At 46.0% G+C, this 24,620-nt stretch overlaps 1 protein-coding gene across 1 annotated transcript in view; it reads right to left on the bottom strand.

Annotated features, from left to right (window-relative positions):
* Positions 1-7,509, bottom strand: part of Vgll4 (vestigial like family member 4) — a 60,890-nt gene extending 53,381 nt beyond the window's left edge. Inside the window, exon 1 of the mRNA XM_027429137.2 lies at positions 6,984-7,509. Coding sequence (XP_027284938.1) covers positions 6,984-7,065 — 82 coding nt within the window. The 5' untranslated portion in view covers positions 7,066-7,509. The remainder of the gene's footprint in view (positions 1-6,983) is intronic.
* Positions 7,510-24,620: the final 17,111 nt, after the last annotated feature.

Below are 24,620 nucleotides of genomic sequence, written 5' to 3'. Positions count from 1 at the left end.
TGAGTGCTGGGATTAAAGGCCTGTGCCACCACTGCCTGCCTAGATTTTCTACTTTTATCTAGGGTAAATAAACATTCTTTAAACTAGCAGTGATTCACACTGTTAATAATGAAGAGATTCTACATGAGGCCCTGAAGTCAAAACAATCCACAGATTCTAAGGTTGACATACTGGGGACTAGAAACGGCTTAGCAGTTAAGAATGCATGCTGTACCTGGCAGTGGTGGCATACACCTTTGATCCCAGTGCTTGGAAGGCAGAGGCAGGGGGATCTTAGTGAGTTCAAGGTCAGCCTGCTTCACAAAGCAAGGACAGCCAGAATTATACAGAGAAACTGTCTCGGAAAAACAAAACAACAACAAAAGAATGCTAGCTGCATTTCCACTTTGCATCCATGCACCTGCATCAGGTGGCTCAGAAACACCTTTAATGAAAACCAGCTCCAAAAGATCCAGCAACCTCTTCTGGCCTCTATAGGCACCACACCACACAAACGCACAAATGTAAGTTGTCAGCGTTCAAACACACCTGGCCCACCCTTGGAGACCTAGACCTGGCAGAGTACAGTACAGCACAGCACCCCACTACACATGCATTTGCCAGTACAAAGGCAGTACCCTGGCCTGTGTGGTCTCTGTGCACATGCACTGCTTGGCTGTATGCAAGTGCAAAGGGCCCCTTTAAGAAACAAGCTCTGCCCATTCTCCTATTCTATTCTCCCATCTCTCTCTCTCTCTCTCTCTCTCTCTCTCTCTCTCTCTCTCTCTCCCTCCCTCCCCCCCTCACTCCCTTCCCTCCCAATAAAAACTCTCCAAGTGAGTTCAGTCTGCATGGCTTGTCTACCTCTCACCCTCAGTGGGGCTGCCCACAAAGGTCCCTCTCTCGCCCTATCATCAGTAAGCCTTGAAATTTTTATTTTTAATCTATTTATTTATTTGGTTTTTTGAGGCTGGATTTCTCTCTGTAGCTTTTGGAGCCTCTCCTGGAACTTGCACTGTAGACCAGGTTGGCCTCGAACTTACAGAGAAAGACTTTAAAAAATTTTAAGCTTCTTTTTTTTTTACATGATTTATTTATTATGTATATAGCATTCTGCCTGTACATCAGAAGAGGGAATACAGATCTGACTACAGATGATTGTGATGGTTTCTGGGAATTGAACTCAGGACCTCCAGAAGAGCAGCCCATGCTCCTTAACCTCTGAACCATCTCTCCAGCCGAGACTTTAAACTTTTAAAAGGTCTGCACAGTAAAGTGAACCGGCAAAAAGAATACTCCGAGCCGGGCAGTGGTGGTGCATGCCTTTAATCTCAGCACTCGGGAGGCAGAGGCAGGTGGATCTCTGTGAGTTCGAGACTAGCCTGGTCTACAAGAGCTAGTTCCAGGACAGCCACCAAAGCCACAGAGAAACCCTGTCTCGAAAAACCAAAAAAAAAAAAAAAAAAAAGAATACTCCGAACTTCTAGAACATAGGTGACAGACAGCTCAGCAGGAAAGGCACTTGCCACACAACCCTGCATACCTGGTACCCACATGAAGAAGGAGAAAACTGACTCCACAAAGTGGTCCTCTGACTGCCACCATGTGCAAGACACACCCAACCCCTGCCCCACATCATACATGTGATTTAAAACAAAAACAAAACACTTGGGGCTCAGAGATGGTTAAGCTTAAGAGTGCTTACAGGGAATGGGAGTTTGTTTTCCAGAGCACAAATGGGCACCCAAAACTGTTTGTAATCCCAGCCCCAAGGGACCCGACAGCCTCTACTGGTCTCCTCAGATACCTGCATGTGTGTGGAGCACATACCCACAAATGTATATTAGAAAAGTTAAGTCTTTTAAAAATAAATAAGTACACGAATAAACTTAAGAGAACATGAAACATCTCCTTGGGAAGCAAGAGGCAGGCAAGACTGTTCAGGGGAGTGATGGTACAATAGGAGAGGAACCATTTCAGAAATAAATAAAGCTCCTGTGATGGGGGCGGGGGATGTGTCTGCTTTTATAGGATGACAACTACGACTTCGATTTCAAATAAGAAAGGGAGGAGGGTGTGCTTCATACTTATACTGCTGAGCGAGGCTAAAAAATAATTACCATGAGCTAAATATACAAATAGCATTAAACATAAACTGTCATTAAATAAACATTAAATACAGAGATGAAGCAGATACAGTGAGAGCATTCACCGAGAAGACTTTTTATAGATCTGTATACAAGTGAAGGGCTAAGTCTGGATCTAATTTCTTTATGACAAAACCCAGTTTTCTCCAGCATACTGGCAGAGAAGCAGAACTAACTGCACTGAGAGGCTCTGAATACACCACAGGGACTCCACTTCTCCCTCCTTTTTTCTTTTACATTTATTTGGGAAGGGGGGGGTGTCCAGGACTCAGTGTGGAGGTCAGAGGACAACTTTTGGGAGTCAGTTCTCTCCCTTCCACCATGTGGGTTCCAGGGGCAGAAATCAGGTCACCAAGGAGCTTGGCTGTACTTACCTTTACCCACTGAGCAAACTCCCTGGCTTATAGATTTCTTTATATCTATATGGCCCGAGTTTAAAAACACAGACACCTTAGGAACACAAGGCAAAGGAAGGCTAACTTCTAACAAGTCAAATGCTGGCTCCAGAGATAACAGCCCAAGTCAAACAATCCTTCCAGAAAGGGACTGAGAATTATGGGCATGGAGCTGGAAAGAAGGAGGTTCTAATCACACCTTCCGGGCATAAGCTGTAATTAGCAGAAACACAAGCACCTCACCTGGGCTTCTAGATCAACACACACACACACACACACACACACACACACACACACACACACCCTGTAAGATAGTAACACTGAACGCATTTCCACAGTAAAATGGTTACAGATACACCACCAAAGATTACATCCATATCAAGACCATGTCACTTGATTGTGTGTAGGGCTAGGAACCAACCCTGGGACTTGTAGCCTGGCTCTTGTGGCCTTTTCACCTAACAGCATTGGAGGCTCCAAATGACTTATGAGCGCCTCAGACAAAGAACAATGAAGCCAGGCCTCCATCGACCTGTTGCTGGTAAACTGGCAAGAAACAAAAGAGCCCCATGCCCGGACTTGCAGGGCCTCACTCTGCTGGACAGCCCAAGTGTGTATGTTCCCTTCCTGTCCATCAGGAAAATGGATGAGAATGCAGCCTGCAGTGAAACAAGTGGCAAATTCCTTCTAAAACAACAGTTCTAAGCCCTGAGTGAGAACCTCTCCAAGTTCCTCTCTGAAGCTTTGAGCCCGTCACAATAAGCAATTTATCCTCACTTTCTCCCAAGACAAATCACACTATTAAATTAAAAGGAGAATTCCTCTACCAAATTACACACTAATGGCTCTTAACCCATAATTGAAGAATCACTAACAGCAGTTTACAGCCAAGGCCAACCATGAGCATTTATTAGGACCTAACTTTTCAGAACTGAGTAATTATGTAAATACGGCTGTCAGCCATCCTGAAACTCCCACTCTTCTCTGCTGCCTGGAGGGCTCACTCTCCAGGATCTCACCTCTAGCAAGAGCCTTCTCCTCCTCCTTCAATCCCATTCCACATTTTATAGTGGCAGGGAGAGAAAGTTCTAGAAGGCTGGTCACCTGTAGCTAGCATCACTACTCTTCCTTGAACATCAAAAAGCCTTGCAACCTGGACCAGCTGGCATCCAGACAATGCCCTGTAAGCTGGGATGTGAGCCACCCCTACCCTACCCCCAGCACGCACAGTCCTAAAGATGTGAGCAGAGACTAGACAAACAGTAACCATGGAAAGGCAGTATGGGAATAAGAGGCCCAGAGAAAAGACAAATTCCCTGGGCTCCAACCTTACCTTACTCCTGCAACAAACCCCCAAATCCACCTGAACAAAGAAACTCTAGGCCTTGATTTTCTTAGCCAAAATTAGGGGAAGGTATTAGATGATGTCTGAGACCCTGACTGGCTCTGTGGTGACGAGTTAATTAGAGAAAACACAGTCTATAATTAAAGACTGCATTATATAGCAGTGACCACAGAGCCGCCAGGGGAAAGCCTGCAGACTTTTTCTGATGTTGTGAGCCCAGCTTCACCATAAACCATGTCCTGGAGCCCCAGGGGGCCCTGAGCATGCCTTGGGGTTGTGGCAGCCACCAAGGCAGCCACCCTGTCTTCATGAGGCTTGTGACCATCCAGTGGGGTGAGTTAAAAGAGGGAACAGTAAGAGGGCTGGCTGGGATTGACCTTTTTTATGGAGACAGAGGTAACACTGAACTTCCTTAGGCACAATGGGACCAACCAGAAGAAGGAGGCAGGATAAAGTGGTTAGCTACTGGGCATGGGAGTAAGAGGTCATGAAGCTCCTGGGCCTATTCACCAACACAGCAATTTTATTAAGTCACTCGTCATTAGTGCACAAACTGGTTCTCACAAGTTAGATTTTCTGTCTGAACATCTCTGCTCCCCAGAACCTACACTGGCCTTTCAATGCTCTTTGTAGGTGACTATGAGGGTGGGTACCAGGATGCAGTTACCAGACAAGAAGTGACGACCTCAGCCATTTAGAACAGGTTTGGGCTATAGTGGGGCTGGGTGGGAGAAGGTGGACTTCGCAGAAGGTAATGTGGGTTCCAGCCCAAGAACTCAAAGAGGGAGGACAAGCTAGAGTGGGTTCCAAAGTAAGATCTAAGAGTCCTTGTGTGCTGACCCATCTTCATGGGAGCTCCTGAAAGAAGGGAGAAGGTGAGGACACCGTTCACCCGACACAACCAAAGCTGTGGTAGAAGCAACCTGGGCAAGCAAAGCTCCCCCACCTACACCTTCACTTCTAAAGCCAACAAGGTAAACACTTGAGTGTGTCCCCTTAACAGGCAGGAGGCTGGCCTGTGCCCCAGAATAGATCAAATGCCACCTACTCCCATCCACTCATGTTCCACATAACCAACTGCCCTGGCACTCTAGAGGGCTGATGTGTGCAGTGCAAACTATCACAGCACACTTCGTTGAAACTCTATCAACTTTCCTTTTTGGTTTGTTTTTTTGTTTGAGACAGGGTCTCCCTATGTAGCCCTGGCTGTGCTGGAACTCACTAAGTAGACCAGGCTCACTGAGATCCACCTGCCTCTGCCTTCTCAGTTCTGGGATTGCAGGCATGTGCCACAGGCCTGCCTCTGTCTCACTCCTTACAGGAGAGAATTCCGTGTATGATTTACACCCATCCTTCCACAAGGCTCTGAGACCAGATGTGTGCGGTGTTTACAGTGAGGAAACCAGAGGACGTAAACAACCGGCTCCAAACGACACTCTGGTTTTGCTGTACTTTTCTTCATTTCCTGTGTATTTATTTTGGTGTTAGAATAATATTACCTTTCATAATAAGGAAAACGGGAGCAGATGTTTAAACTAAACAGACGATAGCCTATGATCCCACACATCCACTCGGCTCTCAAAATCAAAGTCTGTTCTTCAAAACACTGAAGGAAACAAGACAACTAACTGCTGGCATACGTACTTTTCACAGAACCGCACGCCCACCTGGGGGAGCCGCTGAACTTCCTCCCTAGACACAAGGAACAAACCTGGTCCCAGTGTCCTGGCAGCTTCAGTGCACTTCACTGTTTTGTTTTTTTAAAAATATCAGATTACTTGATGACAAAGAAATCACATTAAAAAGTTTTCATCTTTTGTTGGGGTTGGGGTGCAGCTGTTTTTTAAAGACAATACATGAATCCCACCAGAAACCGCTTCTGAAAATCCAGCCTTTGAGATGAGGGAGTCTAGTTTCCTTACATGTAGAGGAAACTTGTCAAAGTAAAGTGGTATCTTATTTTAGAACAAAATAAAACAACAGCAACAACAATGAAAACAAAAAACTTTAAATATTATATTCTTTATATCCATAGAGTTAATTTTAAAACAAGTTTGAAAGAGAAAGGGTGTGTTTTCAACTGCTTTAAGAAACAGATCTGAAACTTTTACACAAAAATAACTGACTCTGCACCCCACTTTAACATCTGTCCATGAAAAAGCAAACAACCACTCAGTTTACCGTGAGAGAAAACACAGAGCCTGGGCCCCTAGAAGGAAAATGTGCCCTGATTCCTACATGCTTTTACCGGGAAAGACTCCCTGGCAGCCCTCGATCTCTCCCTGCCCTGCCAGTCCTGAAGCTCAACCAGGCCATTACCCTGGACTCAAATGGCACGTAGGTAAAATTTCAAAAGATGGAACTGAGGTTTTCTCTTCTTCCCCACTCCAGGGGATGTCCAGAAGAAGGGGAGGGGATGAGCAAGAAGAACCTAGGGATGGGGGCATTTTCCACTTTCTTTAGCCTTTTGGCAACAGGGTTGTGTAATCGCCTGGGGCTGGGGGTTGGAGGGAGCCAGTCTCACTGTCACAGGAAATGGGGCGGCAGACAAAGAGCAGGCCTGGGCTCCCTGACACCAGGCCTTGCCAGCCCCACAAACTCCACAAGAAAAAAAAAAAATCCTCAATGTCTGAGACAATGGCCCCGGAAAACAAAAACTCATTGTGGCTTTTTGTTGTTGTCCGTTCACCACACAAAATCCAGAGCAAGAGTACACACAGAATACTGTACACGGTGATGTATTTAAAAATACGTCTCAGAGCCCCTCCCCTCTGCTCTAACACCCACATGCTTAGCTTCTTGTTCCTATAAGTTCCTCCCCTACATAAAATGGCAACAAAATCAAAAAAGAAAAGAATTTAAAGTGTAACAATCTTGTCAGATCTTGTCAGTACACTGGAAGCAAACTTGTAACAATGTGTCCCCTCCAGCCCTTCCCGGCTGCCACTCTCCAGCCAGGCACCAGGAAACTGTCCTGAAATGGCACACAACTCTCTCTCTCTAGGCACTCCACCATCCCAAGAAAGACAAGAAATGTTCAGAAGCTGATCATACCCCCCCCCCAAGGAGGAGGGGCCGTTACAAATGTAAAAAAGAAGTCCATTCTGGAGCATCTACCTTCATAGCACAGAACACCGATGTTGTTGTTCATCTTGTCCAAGTACTGGTAGTTCAACAGGTCCATCTTCATAAACAGCATTTATCTGTTCGGCTAGCAAAGAAAAGCAGTTCTTTGCTTTCACCCCCGAAGAGAAAGTTTCAAAATTCAGCCTTAGCTGAGTAGCTCCAGGCTCTTCTAAAACTTCAGGAAGACAGAGGCCCAGCCTCACAAGATCAAAACAAAGTATGTAAAAGTTTTTTAAAAAGATCACGCACACACACACACAAAAAAAATCAGACTCAAACAAAACCCCGTCAAGGGCTTATTGGAAGGCAGTGTCTGTATTGCGTCCTCTACTCGGCTTTAAAAAATCATGTCAGCAGTCTTCCAAAGCCTGCCTTAAGGGTTTAAAAAGAAAGCAGTAAAAAAGAAAACCACGAAGCACATTTCTTAGGACAAAGGCACTCTCCCTCACAGCCCGCTGCAAGCTGACTGCTCTGACATGCTGGCTATGCTTGGTATGACTCGTATGTAAACCAGCTTCCTCTGCTTGGGGAGGTGGGGGCCGAGCATGCTCACTGGAGCCTCGGCACAGGCTCAGGATCTGGGCGCTTGCAGAGTTAGCAGGAAGCAGAAAGAGGAGGGGAAAGTGAGGCGCAGGGGGCAAGGAGTCTTTCCGCTTAGGAGCCAAAGGCTGCCAGAGTCCATGGAGGAAAACCCAGCAAGTTTTGCAGTGTTTTGTTTTGTTTTGCTAAGCACAAAGTTAAAAAAAAAAAATCTGCCGCGGAAGCGAACTACATGAAATTTAACTTTTGGGTGACTTCATTCCAGGGACTGGGAACCTAGGGCTTCCACTGGGGAGTGTTCTGATCAGTACAAGGTTTCTTTGTTTCTTTCTAAGATGGTTTTACTATGTCCAGGGCTATAGTGAGTGTTTACACTTTCAAAGTCAATGTACATGTAACTTCCTTCCTAAGCCCTGTAGCTGCACAGATAAAAGACAGGGCGCCAGAGACGAATCTTTCCACAGAAGAGGAAACTGGGGCCCCGACTAAGTGAGTAGTCTATAGACCCAGCCCCCCGACACACACACACACACACACACACACACACACACACACACACACACACACACACACACACACACACACACACACGGTGGGTGGGGGACACTATCTGAAGAGATGGCTGAGTGGCTAAGAGCACTGGCAGCTTTTGCAGAGGACGGAATTTCAGCACCCAACACTCACAAACTCCAGTTCCAGCAGATCTGACGCCCCTCTTCTGGCCTCCAAGGGCACTGCATGCACAGGGTGCACAGACATACACCAAGGAAAAATATCCATACACAAAATAAATAATAATTTTCGATGGGGGGTGGCAGGGTTTTTCTGTGTAGTCTTGGTTGCACTGTAACTCCCTCTGTAAACCAGGCTGCCCCCAAACTCACAGAGATCCACCTGCCTGTCCCTCCCACCACTGCCCAGCTTAAATAATAATTTTTAAAAGCCCAGTTGCTTCCCGAACTCATCTGGAAGGTTGTAATCAATCATGAAAACTTTCAAAGCACTCCAAGAAGCTCAAATACAAAGCAGCACTGAGCTTCATCTAAAAAGAAAACAGAACCTGCCTTAAGGAATTCCAACCTCCACCTGGCACTGTGGTGTGAGCCTCTATGTAATTCTAGCCCATCAGAGACTGAGGCAGGGGACCAACCATGAGTTCCAAGACTTATCTGGGCTACAGAGTAAAACCCATCCCACCTCCAAAAGACTTCATTGCATTCACTTACTTTGAAATGAAGAACTTTTTTTTTTAAGATTTATTTATTTATTATGTATACAGTTTTCTGTTTGCATGTGTCCCTGCAGGCCAGAAGAGGGCACCAGATCTCATTACAGATGGTTGTGAGCCACCATGTGGTTGCTGGGAATTGAACTCAGGACCTCTGGAAGAGCAGACAGCGCTCTTAACCTCTGAGCCATCTCTCCAGCCCGAGATGAAGAGCTTTTTTTTTTTTTTTTTTTTTTCCCTCAAGACAGGGTTTCTCTGTGTAGCTTTGGAGCCTATCCTGGCACTCACTCTGGAGACCAGGCTGGCCTCGAACTTACAGAGTTCCACCTGCCTCTGCCTCCTAAGTGCTGGGATTAAAGGTGTGTGCCACCAACGCCCGGCAAGATGAAGAACTTTAAAAAAAAAAAAATTTAAGCACATGACTGAAACAATGCAGATATAGGGAAATTAAAAACCATCTAAGCATATGACTGAAACAATACAGCTACAGGGAAATAAGCAAAATGCTTAGCAATGTCCCTTCTATGACTCAACAACATTAAATACAGTGTAGTTCTCAGGCAAGGAAACACCAGGCTCTGCTCCAGGGGCCTACATGATGAAAAGAAAGAACCAACTCCCCAAAAGTTGACCTCTGACCTATACATGTACCATGGCATGCACACACCCATAAAGAATGGATAAATAAGAAAGTATATAAACACTGAGTAGGTGGTCCTGGGCTGTATAAGAAACCAGGCATGGTGGTGGTGCAGAGGCAGGCAGATCAGTGTGAGTTTGAGGCTAGCCTAGTCTACAAAGTGAGTTCAGGGCAGCCAGAGCAAATAGTGAGACTCTCTCTCTCAAAAAAAAAAAAAAAAAAAAAAAGCAAGCCATGGGCAGCAAGCATAAGCTCCTTCCTCCATGGTGCCTGCTGCAGCCCCTATCTTGGGTTCCTTGATGATGACTGGGCTGTACCCTGAAGTATATATACCCTTACCCCAGAAAGTTAGTTTGGTCAGTATTTTACCACAGCAACAGAAAGCAAACTAGAACAGGACTCCACACATGTGCACTATGACATACAAACACAAAATATAAAATAATAAAATGTGAAAAATAAAACCCTGGGTCATGGGGCTGGAGAGATGGCTCAGAGGTTAAGAGCACTAGCTGCTCTTCAGAGGACCTGTGTTCAATTCCCAGCAACCACATGATGGCTCACAACCATGTATAATGGGATCTGATACCCTCTTCTGGCCTGTAGGCATATATACAGTACAGAACAGTACAGAACAGTGTATATAAGGGAAAGGGGGAAAAAAACCCAAACAAACCTGGGTCAGCACAACAGCTCAGGAAGTTAGCATGTACCATGCAAGCCTGACCGCCTGAGTTCAATTTCTGGAACCCATCACAGAGAGAGAGCTGACTCCCAAAAGCTGTCTTTTGACCTCCACACATATGCAGCACACACACTTGTGCACACTGATGCAAGAAATAATAAATAAAATAAATGGTAAAGCAAATAACTGAAGGGCAGCCTCTCCCTCTTCCACAGCCATGCTGCATGGCAGAGTCTGAATCCCACCCTGCAGATTCTAACTGTAGTGCAGGTCTGATCTATTCCTCCACTGAAAATACCCAGTGCCAAACATATCCATTCTCAAACCCACTCTCAGACTGATCACAAGTAAAGCCATCAACAGGAGGGACTGTCAAGTGCAATTAGGAGGCGGTACACACACCTTTAACCCCAGCACTCAGGAGGCAGAGGCAGGCAGATGTCTGTAGTCAGCCTGGTTTACAGAGGGAGTCCCAGGACAGCCAGAGATACCCAGAGAAACCCTGTCTTGAAAGAAACAAAACAGCAACAACAAAAACCAAAACAAACAAAGAAAAAAGGTGGTAGTGGGGGGAGTTTCTAAGTTTGAGCCATACCAAAGATAAAAACAGAATGAACCTTGTCACTGGGACTAGGGACAGATGAAAATGATGGCAAATACACAGGGAGCCCCCAGGCTAGAGCACTGGGGCAGGTGAAGGAGGCATCTGTCACATATTAGAACACACAGTGATGACCCTTCCCTGAAGTGATAGGCGGAACCAAATAGGCACCATCAAACCAAATTCTATACAGAGAAGCTACAGACAACTACCATGAGAGAAGCTGCTTGGGAAATAAGCCACGCAGGCTCTCGTCTATGGACCAAAGTGAATTCTATGTGCTTTGAAGGTGACTTGCATGCTTAAAAAGAAACTGCTACAAGTATGTGTCTGCCACCTGATCTGGAAGACAGAAGCACTGCCTAAGACAGAAATAAAGTTTTTAAATTAAGAAAGAAAGAAACGAACACATCAAACAGGAAAAAAAAAGAGTCATTTGATTGAATACTCAATTTATGCTTTTATAAGGAATTAAGTGCCCCCACCTGCCAAAACAATAGTTTTCCAAACTTCTTTGTCTGGAAAGGCACAATGCCACCTCAGCTCACTTATCATGCTACAAAAACAGTGTCCATAAGGCACAGCAGACACGACAGCCCCTGGAACACCACCCTAAGAAAATGAGATTTAGTTGGCAAAGAAAGCTGCCTGTCACGTTGTCATTTATGTGTTGTCCTTTTGTTTCTTGCTTTTGACACAGTGTCTTGCATTGCCTAAGCCGGCTCAAGTCATCCTCCTGCCTCGGCATCCCCAGAAGCAGGCACTCCTCACAGCTGGCTAACTTACCTCCCCAACCCTTTTCTGCCCTCCCACATGTTCAGCAAGTGCTCAACCACCAAGCTCCATCCTTAGCTTCAGGCAACCACTGACAACATTGGAAACACAGAAGGCTCTAGAGTAAGACAGTGAATCAAAGCTGGAGCTGTGGGTGCTGATAGTGCTGCAGCCACACTACCTGTAAGAACAAGCAGCATCCCCAGCACCTGCTACACTGTGTGCCCCAGAACAACTGGAAAAAAAAAAAAACTAAACCGAAACACACTCACCATACCCCAAATCCTGCATGTACATTATGACCACACACTGACTGGGAAGCACAGCAAACACAGATGCACTGAGCTAGCTAGCCCCCTCCAAGGCAGGGTCTCACTTTAAAGCTCTGGCTGTCCTGGAACTCACTATGTAGACCAAGCTGACCTCAAGCACAGAGATCCACCTGCCCCTGCCCACCAAGTGCAGGGATTAAAGAGGTGTGCCAATGTGCTTGGCTCAGACACACACACACACACACACACACACACACACACACACACACACACACGGTAGACGCTTTCACATTTCTCATCAACCACAATCAGTATTTTTCTTATGTCATTAAAGTGAAGGAGAAAGTTAAAAGGCAAGACAATATTCCCTAGGAAGACCTAATGAAGGGACCACATGTTACTTTTTCAGGTATGGGGCTACGAATGCAGGTATCTATAGAGTCCAGAAGAGGGTACTGGATTCCCCTGGAGTTGGAGTTACAGATAGTTGATGGGGGTGCTGGGAATGGAATTGAATCCTCTGTAAGAGCGCTATGCTCTATTAACCACTGTGCCACCTCTTCAGCCCCTATAGATCCTGTTTGTGTTTTAAGATAGGGTCTCACTTTATAGTCAAGGTTGACTTGAACTCATGATCCTCGATCCTGCATTCTAGATTGAGCAGTTTTATATAGCTCTCCCCCCAATAAAGTCCAACCTGCACAGAGTAGGTCTTTAGACAAATCAATGCAGATCTGTTGGATAAGGAGGAATCTTCAAGCAGGTGCATTCCTGTTATACAAATGGAGGGGAAAGAATCAAAATTCTTTTAGTGTATGTCTCTCTCTGTGTGTGTGTGTGTGAGAGAGAGAGAGAGAGAGAGAGACAGAGACAGAGACAGAGAGACAGAGACAGAGAGACAGACAGAGAGAGACAGACACACACACACACACACAGAGAGAGAGAGAGAGAGAGAGAGAGAGAGAGAGAGAGAGAGAGAGAGAGAGAGAGAGCAGACACACAATCTCTCCTCCCACTTTTAGGTGGCCTACAGAGTTGAATTCCAGTTTGGCAGGAGCACATTTACCTGAACCACAAGTTCAAGTGGTCCAAGTCCCAACAAGGTAAATCAGAGTTATCTCTTAAGTTCTCTCTATCACACTTCCTTCCAAGAAAAGGCCTCTACTATGTCATGTTATTTCTGCAATGTGGAATTGCTCAAACTGACACATTTTAAAATGTATTTTGCCATAATCTTTTCAAAGTTTATCATTAGCCTATCTATGTCTTAAATTTTGTTCCCTGCAAAAACAGTACCAGTTGTAAGTTTGAATACACTCAACTTCTATTAAGTAACATAGGATCATTTTGTGCACTGTTGAGAGAGGTTAACACACATTCGTGTAATTTAGAGAAACAGCCCTTCAAAGAAGATGTAGATTTTCAATACAACATCTCCCTCTAGGGGCCAATTTTAAATCACACTGGCAACTCAGAAAAGTAAAGTTCCCAGTGTTCACTGTCTCTCAAACACAAAAGCCCCTTGTTTTTATCTAGACATGTCACAGAAAATGCCTCTTACCAAACATCTTCACCTTTATTAAATTAAAAGCAAAGTTAAAACTTAAAATTAAAACAATATTATGAAGAACCAATTCTATTGGTATCACATGACTAACAGGAAGGCATACGTAAACTTAAAGGGCACCTATTCAGAATGGTGGCTCATCTCTTTTCTTTCTTAACTTTATTTTTATTTTACATGTATGAGTGTTTTGTCTGCATGCATATCTGTGTACCATGTCCATACCCACGCAATACCCATGGAGGCCAGAAAAGGGCACCAGTCCACTAGAACTGGAGTGACAAAGGTTGTGAGCCACCACATTGAGCCATCTCTCCAGCCTCCTGGTATTTAAAATAATTAGAAAAACCCAAGTGTGGTGGGATTGATACCTGTAATCCTAGCACTTGTGACTCTCTGATCCAGGAGGGTTACTGTGAGTTCCAGTTCACTGCCACGGCCGCTGCTGCCGCTACCATTGCTACCACCACCACCCCTTAATAAACCGGGGCTGTGGGAAGGGGACAAATTATCATCCCAGAAAGACTATGTGTCGTCTGTCTAGCAAAGCACTGTGCCCAAGTGTTACAGCTACTGCTTTCCATGCCCAATCAAAAATGACAACTGTAATTTTTGTTTCTACAAGTGTGCTGGCTATTTGTATGTCATCAGGACACAAGCTAAAGTCATCTGAGAAAAGGGAACCCCAATTGAGAAAACGCCTCCATAAGACTGGGCTGAGGTCGGCCCAGCCCATTGTGGGTGTAGTCATCCCTGGTCTGGTGGCCCTGGGTTCTATAAGAGAGAAGGCTGAGCAAGCCAGTAAGCAGCACCACTCCAGGGCCTCCATCAGATCCAGCCTCTAGGTCTCTGCCCTGTTTGAGTCCCTGCCCTGGCTTCCCTCAGTGATGGACCGATACCCAGAAGAGTAAGCTGAAATAAATCCATTTCTCCCCAAGTTGCTTTGGTCATGGTGTTTCATCACAGCAATAGTAACCCTGACTAAGACAACAAGAAATTTAGGTTTCCTAAAATCCTATCCACAAGTCATTCTTTGGAGAAGCATTGCTCTGATAGTCACACTGTAACAAATCCTAACTAACCACAGGTTTATCCTGCAAGATTGACCAGAACTAACTTCTGAGGCAAAGATGAAAAGGGACAGTTCCCAGTGACCGACCAGGTGGGGTTAAAGTTCCAGAGGGTCAGCACTTGAAGGGCTAAGTTCACTACAGTGCTGATGTAACACCCACAGTCCTTTAACCAAACCTTGTGGTCCCCAATCCCCATGGCTTAGACAATGGAGTTACAGACAGTTGTGAGCAGCCATATGGGTGCTGGGAACCAAACCAAAGTCCTCTGCAAAAGCAGTAAGTGCTCTTAACCACTGAGCCATCTCTCCAGCCCCCCATTATTATTTTTTAATCCTGTGAACTGTATTCAGTACTGCAAAGTAGAACTGAGTACTACTGTTGAAAATACCATTAAGCCAAATAATGGCCAGTAGTGTTTAAGTCTTCTCACAAAGCAAACATCCCAGGTTTTCCAAGATGGGTTTGCCATTGTCACCCTACAGACAGACATCTCTCCAATGTTTTTATCAATGCTGTGTTTATGTGGAGAATAACATAACCACCAGAATTCCATCCACAAGATGGGGCAGTTTGGAGCCTGGGAGGCACCTCAGTGACAAGCCTGACAATCTGAGTTTGATCCCTGGAGCACCACACCATGGAAGGACAGAACCAACTCTGGCAAGTTGTGCTCTGACCTTTGAACCATGCACATGTTCACAAAATAAACAAATGTAATAGAAGTCACAGATATTTGAGCAGGGTGTTGCAATCCACAACTTCACCCCAGCACATAAGAGCATGAAATAGAAAGAGCACACTTTAAGCTAGAATGGGCTACACCGAAACCCTGTTTCTAAAAACACGAAGGAGAGGCAGTTTTCCCATGCATTGGAACCAGTCAGGAGTTTTCCAAACCATGAACAGTCCAGTCCCTCACCAGAGAAGCCCTGGTGCCTTAGTGAGGGAAGCAGAAAAATGAAGTTCAGACTTAAACAAGTGTACACCACACACAGTTAAAAACTGGTTCTCCTACTGGGAGCCCCTAGCTGCAAGCTCAGCCTTACTGCTGCAGTACCCATCACTACAGCCAGGGGGCGCGGTTAGACAACCTAAGACGACACACTTAGGCATTCAATATTCCTTTACTTAAAGGGAAGGGTACACAGGCAGCCGGTGCACACACCATCAGCCTGTCTCTTACTCAGGCTTTCTTGTTGACCCATCCTCCAGAGGGAAGTCCCTCCCAGAGGCTGCCCACTCAGAGAATTCCCAGTCTTCTAAGGCTATATTAAGTGGCAACCATTGTCTCTTTACAGCACTGCCTTCCCCAGCAGCTAACATCTGGCACCGCTAGGTGTCAACAAATATTTACAGACCTGCAAATTCAGCTGGGCACAGAGGAAAGCAGGCAAGGCACCCAGGCCCCAAAGGTTTCTGACTGAGTTCAGGACACTGGAAAGGGGCCCCTGCCTTCTACATCCCACAGCCCTTGATGCTTTGAACAGTTAGGGAGCAGAGATGGTCAAAGCAGACATCATGACCCCATGGCTTACTTTTTTCCCATTAAAAAAAAAAAAAAAAAAAAAGTTTTCCCTTAGGTCCATTCACAGTGTGTAAAGAAGGGGAGAATAATTGAACACACCTCACAAGAGATACACCAGAAGGATAAGTTACACAAGCCACACAAAGTTCCAGAGTCATTCAATATCACCTGGAGTAGCAAGGGCTCCAGAAGTTTCAAGTGTATGGATGGCATCCTGCTAGCAAAGCAGGAGGACAGTGAGGTCCTCCCTTAGTAAGGGACAGAGCTGCCAGAGTATCTGCTCTGTCCACTCCATGAAGGGATGTCTAAGGCCAAACCAGAGAGCTCAAACCCAGAGTTCCTGCTGTCATTTTTCCTGTGCAATGGTTTCTTCATGTTCCATAAGAGATGCCAAGTCCTGTTAGGGTGACAGGCTTGCCCTGCCCCAACCCCAAGAACGTCAAACAGACCAGCCATAAAAAAAAAAGAGCGGGAACAAAGGTCACTGCCACTGCCCGTTTAACGGCTCTCTGAACACTCTAAGACTCAACTGGCACGGGCCCCTTAACACTCAGGTGGATTGCTCAGAAAGTTTTAAGATTATTGCTCTGAAAAGCTGTAAAATACTCAAAACCCACATGGACCACACATCTGTCACTTATGTAGACTGCACTAATGGAGGGGCACACTCCCCCTGATGACTTCCCACAAAAGGTAAATCGCTCCTGCTTGGCCCAGCCTCCCTTCCTCTGGAGACTGCAGCATGGAAAAGCAGGTTCCCTTCCACCAGCACCTAAAACCCCAGAGTTTTGAGGGCTCCTCCTTCCCCTGAGCCCCTCACCCCCACCCACTCCCACATGAACACTGGTTCATCTAACACTGGTGACTGCCACCTCTGCTGGGTCACATTGTTTTCTTACTACAGGGCCACATTAGTTAGTGCTCTTCCTTCCACGAGGCGAGAAAGAAACAGAGAGACACTGGGCGAGAGATTATTGATCATAGTGGACACAGAATGCTGCTTCTTGTTCTCCAGTAAGCTAGCTCTGCAACAATAATTTACAGTTAACCCCCAGTGCTGTGTTCCTCTGGGGACCAAACTGAATGAGATACGGTTACCTTGCATGAGTGGCTGGTTGCACACAGGACTGGAGAAGGCCAGCCTGGGGGACTAGACACCATAACAAACTTTACTCACACATGTTTCATGGAAGATCCCATTACCTGTGAATGGCTCAACTGTCCACTCTGTCTGAAATGGTTATTCAAGACTTCCAGCTGCAAGGTACCTGTATAAACAGCCCCATAGTGCCTGCTGCCCAAGAAAACGATGATTCGAACCAAGTACAGTGCGTCCAGTTCACATTGTACCCAAATAAGTACTTCCTCCCACTCACTCTTCTGTTTTCTACCATTGTAAGGGAGGAGAGAAAACTCACCCTGTGTGGGCAGGCTCAGGGGTATCCTCTCCCCAAAGCAGTAACCAAGACACCAAATTTAGAACAGCTGCCATCAAAGCCCTGAGTTTCTAGCTTGGCTTTGGAAACACCAAGGAACCCCCCCCAACCCCACACCCCCACACCCCAAGTCCTCCCAGGGAAAGCTGACACAAACAGCAGCCACTTCCCTCCAAATCACTGAGCCAGGAGCACACTCGGCCCAGCAAATCACGGCTGCCTTCCTGCTTTCATTATCATGACTAATTAAAACAAAAATAAAAACAAAAACTAGCTGCCAGTTTAATACACCAGGAAGGCCAGAGAATGAGAACACAGGAATTCATTCTGGATCTTTCACTTTATTGGCCTGGCATGTGGCCCAGGACTCTTCATCAAAGAGAGAACTCATGCCCTCAGATTCCCCCTCGTAAATGCACATTTAGTTAATGTGGAACAAGAAAGCGAACTTGAACAAGGTGGCCTATGAGCACTTATGAAATGTGCAACAGCCTATTATGTACATGAAAATATCTTAAAGAGCCAAAAAGTCTTCAGGCAAAAACACCTCGCCTTTATTCTTTGAGATAAAAGAAGGTAGCTGAGTCCCCACAGCAAGATCACAGCAGGCACACTTCACCCGGCCCTGCAGCCTGCACCCTGTACACAGGTGCACGAGACAATCTGGAATGTGCTAACCCCAGTGCACAGACAACTTCTGTGCTTTCAAGTACTGTGTGCTGATCTCAATAGTCCCATGCATGGCAAGCAAGACATCACAGAAGTAGGACCCCCGGCCAGGGAGACAACACCTCCATACAGGCTGAAACTCCAGCTCAGCAGAGATTTCTGCTGGGCACTGTGAAAGGAAAAACTCCTATCTCACTGGCCTAGATGCTAACGGGGTCTGGACAGAAAGAATTCAAAGCCTGTGTTCTAGAAGGGCGTGTATCTGAGTGCAGAACACAACAGTTACAAACACACACTAGAAGGCAGGGAAGGGAGAAAGACCACCTTGTGTGTGGACTTGGGTGTAGATTTTCATAGTGACATCTGTCTAAGACCTTAACAGAACTGCAAAGCAAGATTGAGGAACAATGTTTTCCCAACAGAGACCTTCATCAAAGAAGCACACGAGGTCACGCCTAGCCATCTATAAGCAACACCAGCAGCCTGAACTATGTATAGAAACCTCATCTCAATAAAAGCCACAAGAAGTTACTAAAACTACAAAGATACCACAAAGGCCCACTGCGGGAGATGAGAAGCACGGATCCCTGGAGGATGTCGGTGTAGGCATGTTACCTCCTCCTCTCTGGAAAACGAAGATAACATCTAACTGGACATTCTCCTTCAAAGCCACCAGTGTTATGGTGGCATCTAAAACAACTTACTGTAACCCTCTGGGTTTTATCTCACAGGGAGCAAGCCAGGGCTCCCACATGTGCTGTCTGCCTCAAAGCACTGTCCACACAGTGCTGATGGCAGTAGACCCCACAAATGCCAGGGACTGTGCTCTCTATAATTCTCTCAGAACACTTCCCCCTTAGTGCCGCTGAGTATGCGGCACAGTGACACCACAGTTTTAAATTCTGGGTTTACCATGCAAGTTTCTGCATGTCTCCATCTCAGCAGAGTCCTTCTGTGCAACTGCTATTTTTATTTATTTACTTATTTTTAATTAAAAAGGGAATGTAGGGCTGGAAAGATGACTCAGCAGTTAAGAGCACTTGTCGTTCTTGCAGAAGACCTGGGTCTGGTTCCCAGCATCCGCGTGGTGTCTCAACTCTGTAACCCCAGTTCCAGAGGATCTGGTGCCCCTTCCCTTTCTTTCTTTTTTTTGTTTTTTTGTTTTTATGTTTTGTTTTGTTTTTGTTTTGAGACAGGGTTTCTCTGTGGCTTTGGAGGCGAGGCTGTCCTGGAACTAGCTCTTGTAGACCACGTTGGTCTCGAATTCACAGAGATCCATCTACCTCTGCCTCCCGAGTGCTGGCATTAAAGGTGTGCGCCACCGCCACCACCACTGCCCAGCCCGATGCCCCTTTCTGACCTCAGACGGGACTGCTTCCCCATGGTGCACAGATATACATGGAGGTAAGACACACATACACATACAAGAAAAAAAAATTTTCTTTTTAAAGAAGAATCGGTGAGATGAAGTTGAGGAAAATTCCTGGGTAATTAACACAAGACGCTTTCAGTGCTGGTTCTTTCCTTCTCGGAAGCTTGCACTTTGAAAGGGCTGTTGGCTTTTAGCCTCCATTTTCGAATTTGTCGTGTGAGGGTGTTTCCATTCACCTCCACACTGATGTAGTGAACATGGAGATGAGTTGCCCAGATGCCCCTTCAAGGAGTGGCTAGCCCCTGCTGCCAGATCCTGCAGGGTCTGCTTGGGGGCAAACAGCAAAAAAAAAAAAAAGAAAGCTTGCATTGCGTTTTTAAAACTTTTGCTTATTATCACTGTGTATGTCTATGCACCTTGTTAGGAATATTGGGCGAGGGGAACCTTGGTGGATTCCATGGCTAGTGAGGGACAAACACGCCAAGCAGACAGAGCCTAAGTGAGAAGTTTTATTAGAAAGGGAAGGGAGTGTGGAGGGAAAGAAGAGAGAGGGGAGGGAGGAAGGGAGAGAGAGGAGGGAGGGACAGGAAAAGTCCTGTCTGCCCCTTCAAAGGAACAGCAGGAAAGAGTGTGGGTGGAGTTTTTCTCTTAAAGGGTCCTTTGCACCTGCCTGCAGACTACACAGTGACGTAGCAGCCATAGAACCCTGGGCTGGCCAGGGTACTGCCTGACTGCATTCTGCCAAGTGACAGAGGGCAGGCCAGCATAATGCCTGAATCCTTACCCATATGATATGTATGGCCATGGGCACTATAGTGCACACATGGGGAGATCAGAGGAAAACTGTGGAGTCAGTTCTCTCCCTCCACCTTTAAGTGAGTTTGGAGATCTAACCTGGTTGTCAGGATTGCACCAAAGTGATCTTACTCCCTGAATCATGCCATCAGCCTGTACTTCTTTACCTTAGGAATAACATCAAGTTAAACACGCAGACTTGACAAAAGCAGTATTTACATGGCCATGGGGTCTTAGGAGTTCACTTGAAGGTAAGTAATCATTATTTCCACCACATATCTAAGCACTGTCTTAGTAACCTTGAGGTTACTATGAGACTCTGGCACCAAGATGAATAAAAAACAAGAGAAATTGAACCACCACAGAAAATTCATGGCAGTGGAAATTCATGACAGTGTTCCTTTGGTTGGTTTATGGGTTTTCAATCTTATTATTTTGTCCTGATAGCCCCTGTAGCCCAGGCTGGCCCTTAACTCCTGATTCCACTCCCTCCTCATCCAAGTGCTGAGGTTACAGGCAAGGCTACTTGCATTCTCTATACCAGGAACATCTGAACAGAACAAACCACAGCACATGAGTAAGTGTACACATTTAAACGTTTGGCTATAGAGCCAGAGAAATAGCTCTATGGATAAGAAAGCACTTGGGGTACAAGCCAGAGGATACAATTTAATTCCAGAGAGGCCCCCAAAAAGTGGCATGCAGGGGCAAGCATCTGCAATCCCAGCAGTGCTGAGGAAAGATGGGAGTGGGAGACAGGAGAACTGGCCGAAGCAATGGGCCTGGAACCTCGAGCTAGGCAGTAGAAGCCAGAGACCCTAACTCAATGAGGTGGAAGCAGAGAAAGGACTCCTGAAAACTGACCTCTGTCAGCACTGTGGCATGTGCCCTCTCCCCACTACATACACAAAAGAACTCTCATAAAGTAAAATGGATCTTAACTCCAACTAAACAGCTACAACGCAGCTAAAAACAGACGAGCTTCTCCACTTCTTCCTCACAGCTCAGCACTCTCTCTGCCCTCCATCTTTCCACTTGGTCTCTGTGAGATCATCCAGAGATTTTTTTTAAATGTTTCTAGTTACTTTTTTTTTTAATAAATGACATTTCTTACAAAACCAAGTTCTAAGCATTGCTCACCAAAAGTTAAGGAAATCCCACATCCTCATCTGCTCTAAAAGCCCGCATTCAGATCCCAACACTACTCACCCCTGTCCCACCCCCACCCTGTGGGGGCACCATGTCACCAGCCCACACCCAGAGGGGAGAAAATGCTGAGTGGACAGAACACCAGGCGAGTAGCTGGAGGAAGACACTAAGTAGCCAACCAGGTTCCATCCTTGTCACAGGTGTCAATCATCGTTAACCGACAGAGAAGTATCAGAATCCCAGACCAGATGCTGCTCGGGTTATGCCCCCCATAGCAGCCCTCTCTATGGCTGACTGTATGGTGCCTGGATTTCAGGAGAGTGACTGCTACCATTCCTACATCCCCATGATGGTAGCTACATGTGTGTCCCCACCCTTAGAGTGGTACGTTCCTTCCCAGCAATTTCCTCCCTTCTCCGTGCCACTCAGGAGTCAGAGGCAGCACTGAAACCTCCCCGCTTCCTCTGGGACCTCTAAGAAGGGATCGTCACCTCTGTCTAACGGGCCTGAAGTCTCCTCCGCCATGCTGCTTTCTGTCTGTCTGCACACGCTGTCACTGACTCTTGATAACAATCAGCCTTATTGTCCCCTTGAGCCCTAAATCTGAGACCTTGCAGGAAGGATGGAAGAGACAGTGTGCCTCCCTTGTACCCACAAGTTCCTGACCACTTACTACATTCAGTTGTAGACAGCACAGATGCAACAGTATATGAAGCAGGAATCTCTACTCCCAGGGCTGTACAACTTAGTGTGTATAGGAAGCAGAGGATAAATAAAAAATAAAGTGGAAAAACATGATTAAGCCAGTGGTGGGGTCAGTGTGTGAGACAAAGAAGGCCACTCTAAGAGGGTGTATTTGAAGGGAACACATGAAAACAAATCCACAGGGATTTGTCAAGGCAGGACCTTCTGGGCTTTCAACAGGTAACTGCTGTTACCTGGGGAAGATGCTCATCTGAACAGCAGAGAAACCAGCTTGTCTCAGAGGTCACCTAAGACCTTCAGGCATTACCTCTGTGTGCAATGGACAGCTACAGGAAGTGTTCTGAGCAGGAGTCACACAATCTGACAGTGTTTGCATGAGTGTATGTATGTGCACCACATGTATACAGTGCTCGGGGAGTCCAGAAGAGGGTGAGAGATCCTCTGAAACTGGAGTTACAGGCAGTTATGAACATCCACATGGGTGCTAGGAACTGAACCCGAGTCCTCTGCAAGAGCAGTATGTACCCTTAACCGCCGAGCCATCTCTCCAGCTCCACTGGTTAATAAAACTTTTAAATGCACACTTGAGCATCATTGCTACTCACACTGAAAACAGGGTAGAAAAGTTGAAGCCTGTAAACTTATGCTGTACAACAAGTCAACTTCCGAAACTACAAAAAAGGTTGGAAATGTACCCTGTGGTAGGATGCCTACCGTAGTCGGCTCTGAAACCACTCTATTACCCAGGCTGGCTTTGAACTTGAAATTCTCTGACCTTGGCCTTCTTCTTGTTGGGATGATAGGCCCGCTCCACCATGCCCAGCCTCCTCACCCACCCACCCACCCTTTACTTCTTTCATTGAGCAACTGATGGTTCTAAGCAACAATCCCTGCAAACAGGTGCGCACAGGTGCATCCCTTGGCAGACTGTCTCTGGACCAATGATGTGTATGTAATGAAACGGCATTCTGGATATATGAACTTATCATCCTGCATCTCCAACCCACTCAGACTTACTGAGCCACTCACCTTCACCAACATCTTTTGCTACAGCCAGAGGTACATGGCGGGGACAGAAGCCATAGCCAGTACCCCTTTCTGTAGCAACAAAAAACAGGCCAGTTTTCTGATACTATCTCTCTGGCTTGCATAACATTATCACGCTTATCTTCAGAGTGCGTCATTTCAATCTACTTAAAGGTAGAAAATGACAGCATGTGCTTCAACAAAATCCTCCATACCGCTTATCTGTTTGTTTTATCGTCCTCATCAGGCTGCACCATCAGGCAGGATCATGTTGATTGCCTTTATATAACTTCTGTATATTGCCAGAATACGGATGGAGCACACAAAGAATGCTCATAGTGGACTAGGCTGTGGCTCAGTGGTAGAACATCTGCCTGGCATGATGCCCTGGGTTTCATCCCCAGTGGACGAATGTGAGGCAACAGAAGGAGACCCAGCATGGAAGCCAGATAAGGAAAATTAACTCTAAAGCTCAACGTCAATACTAGCTAGCATTTGATTCCAGAACAAACAAAGGTTTCCTGCAAACAGAACTATTCTGACCTGTGTTCTCGTGGTATCAATTTCCTATATTTTGGTTTTTGTTTGTTTTGGTGTTTTTGTTGTTGTTTTGGGTTGGGGGGTTGTTTTGTTTTTGTTGTTGTTTTTTTCTGAGACAGGGTCTTACTATATAGCTCTGGCTGTCCTGATATTCACTATGTAGTCCAAGGTGGCCTCAAACTCAAAGAGATCCACCTGCCTCTACCTCCCAAATGCTGGGATTAAAGGTGTACATCAACATGTCTGGCCTCAATTTCCTATCTTTAAACTAGGAAATAACATATTTCTTCAAGACAGAGGAGGGGAGGGGAGAGGAGGGGAGGGGAGAAGAGGGAGGGGAGGGAGGGGAGGGAGGGACCAAACAAACCACCCCAGTATAATTTTCAAAAGAATGCAGAGACAAGAAAATCTCTTTGAGTTCAAGGCCAGCCTGACCTACATAGTGAATTCCAGGCTATCCAAGACTACACAGTAAGTTCCTTATTATAAAAAAAAAAAAGTTTTTTAATTGAAAGAATGGTGTCTGTGTGTGTGTTCTATACTGGTCTTAAATTTCTGGGATTAAGCTCCCTGTGCGTGTGTGAAGGAGTCAATTCTTTCTTCTGCCATGTGTCCTCAGGCTTGGCAGCAAGCCCCTTTACCTAAAGAGCCATTTTGCTGACCCAATAAAGCTCCCCACCCCCTTCTCTACAGTAAGTAGGAAAAGCAAACTCTAACCATAAAAAGTACAGTAAACACACAATCCAACAACAGTCCTTTGTTGCCATCATCAAATATCCTTTGCTGTCCGTCAGTACATGTATGACCACATACAACTGTCAGTCCTTAGCTGGGCGGTGGTGGTCCACGTCTTTAGTCCCAGCACTTAGGAGGCAGAGGCAGGTGGATCTCTGTGAGTTCGAGACCAACCTGTTCTACAAGAGCTAGTTCCAGGACAGCCTCCAAAGCCACAAAGAAACCCTGTCTCGAAAAGCCAGAAGAAGAAAAAAAAAACTGTCAGTCCTTGTGTGATCACACACACACACACACACACA

This window comes from Cricetulus griseus, chromosome 8 (genome assembly GCF_003668045.3).
Source record: "Cricetulus griseus strain 17A/GY chromosome 8, alternate assembly CriGri-PICRH-1.0, whole genome shotgun sequence".
In the NCBI taxonomy this organism is placed as follows: domain Eukaryota; kingdom Metazoa; phylum Chordata; class Mammalia; order Rodentia; family Cricetidae; genus Cricetulus; species Cricetulus griseus.
The sequence above is the reverse complement of the archived record's forward strand: the minus strand, read 5'-3'. Positions and strand labels throughout refer to the sequence as shown.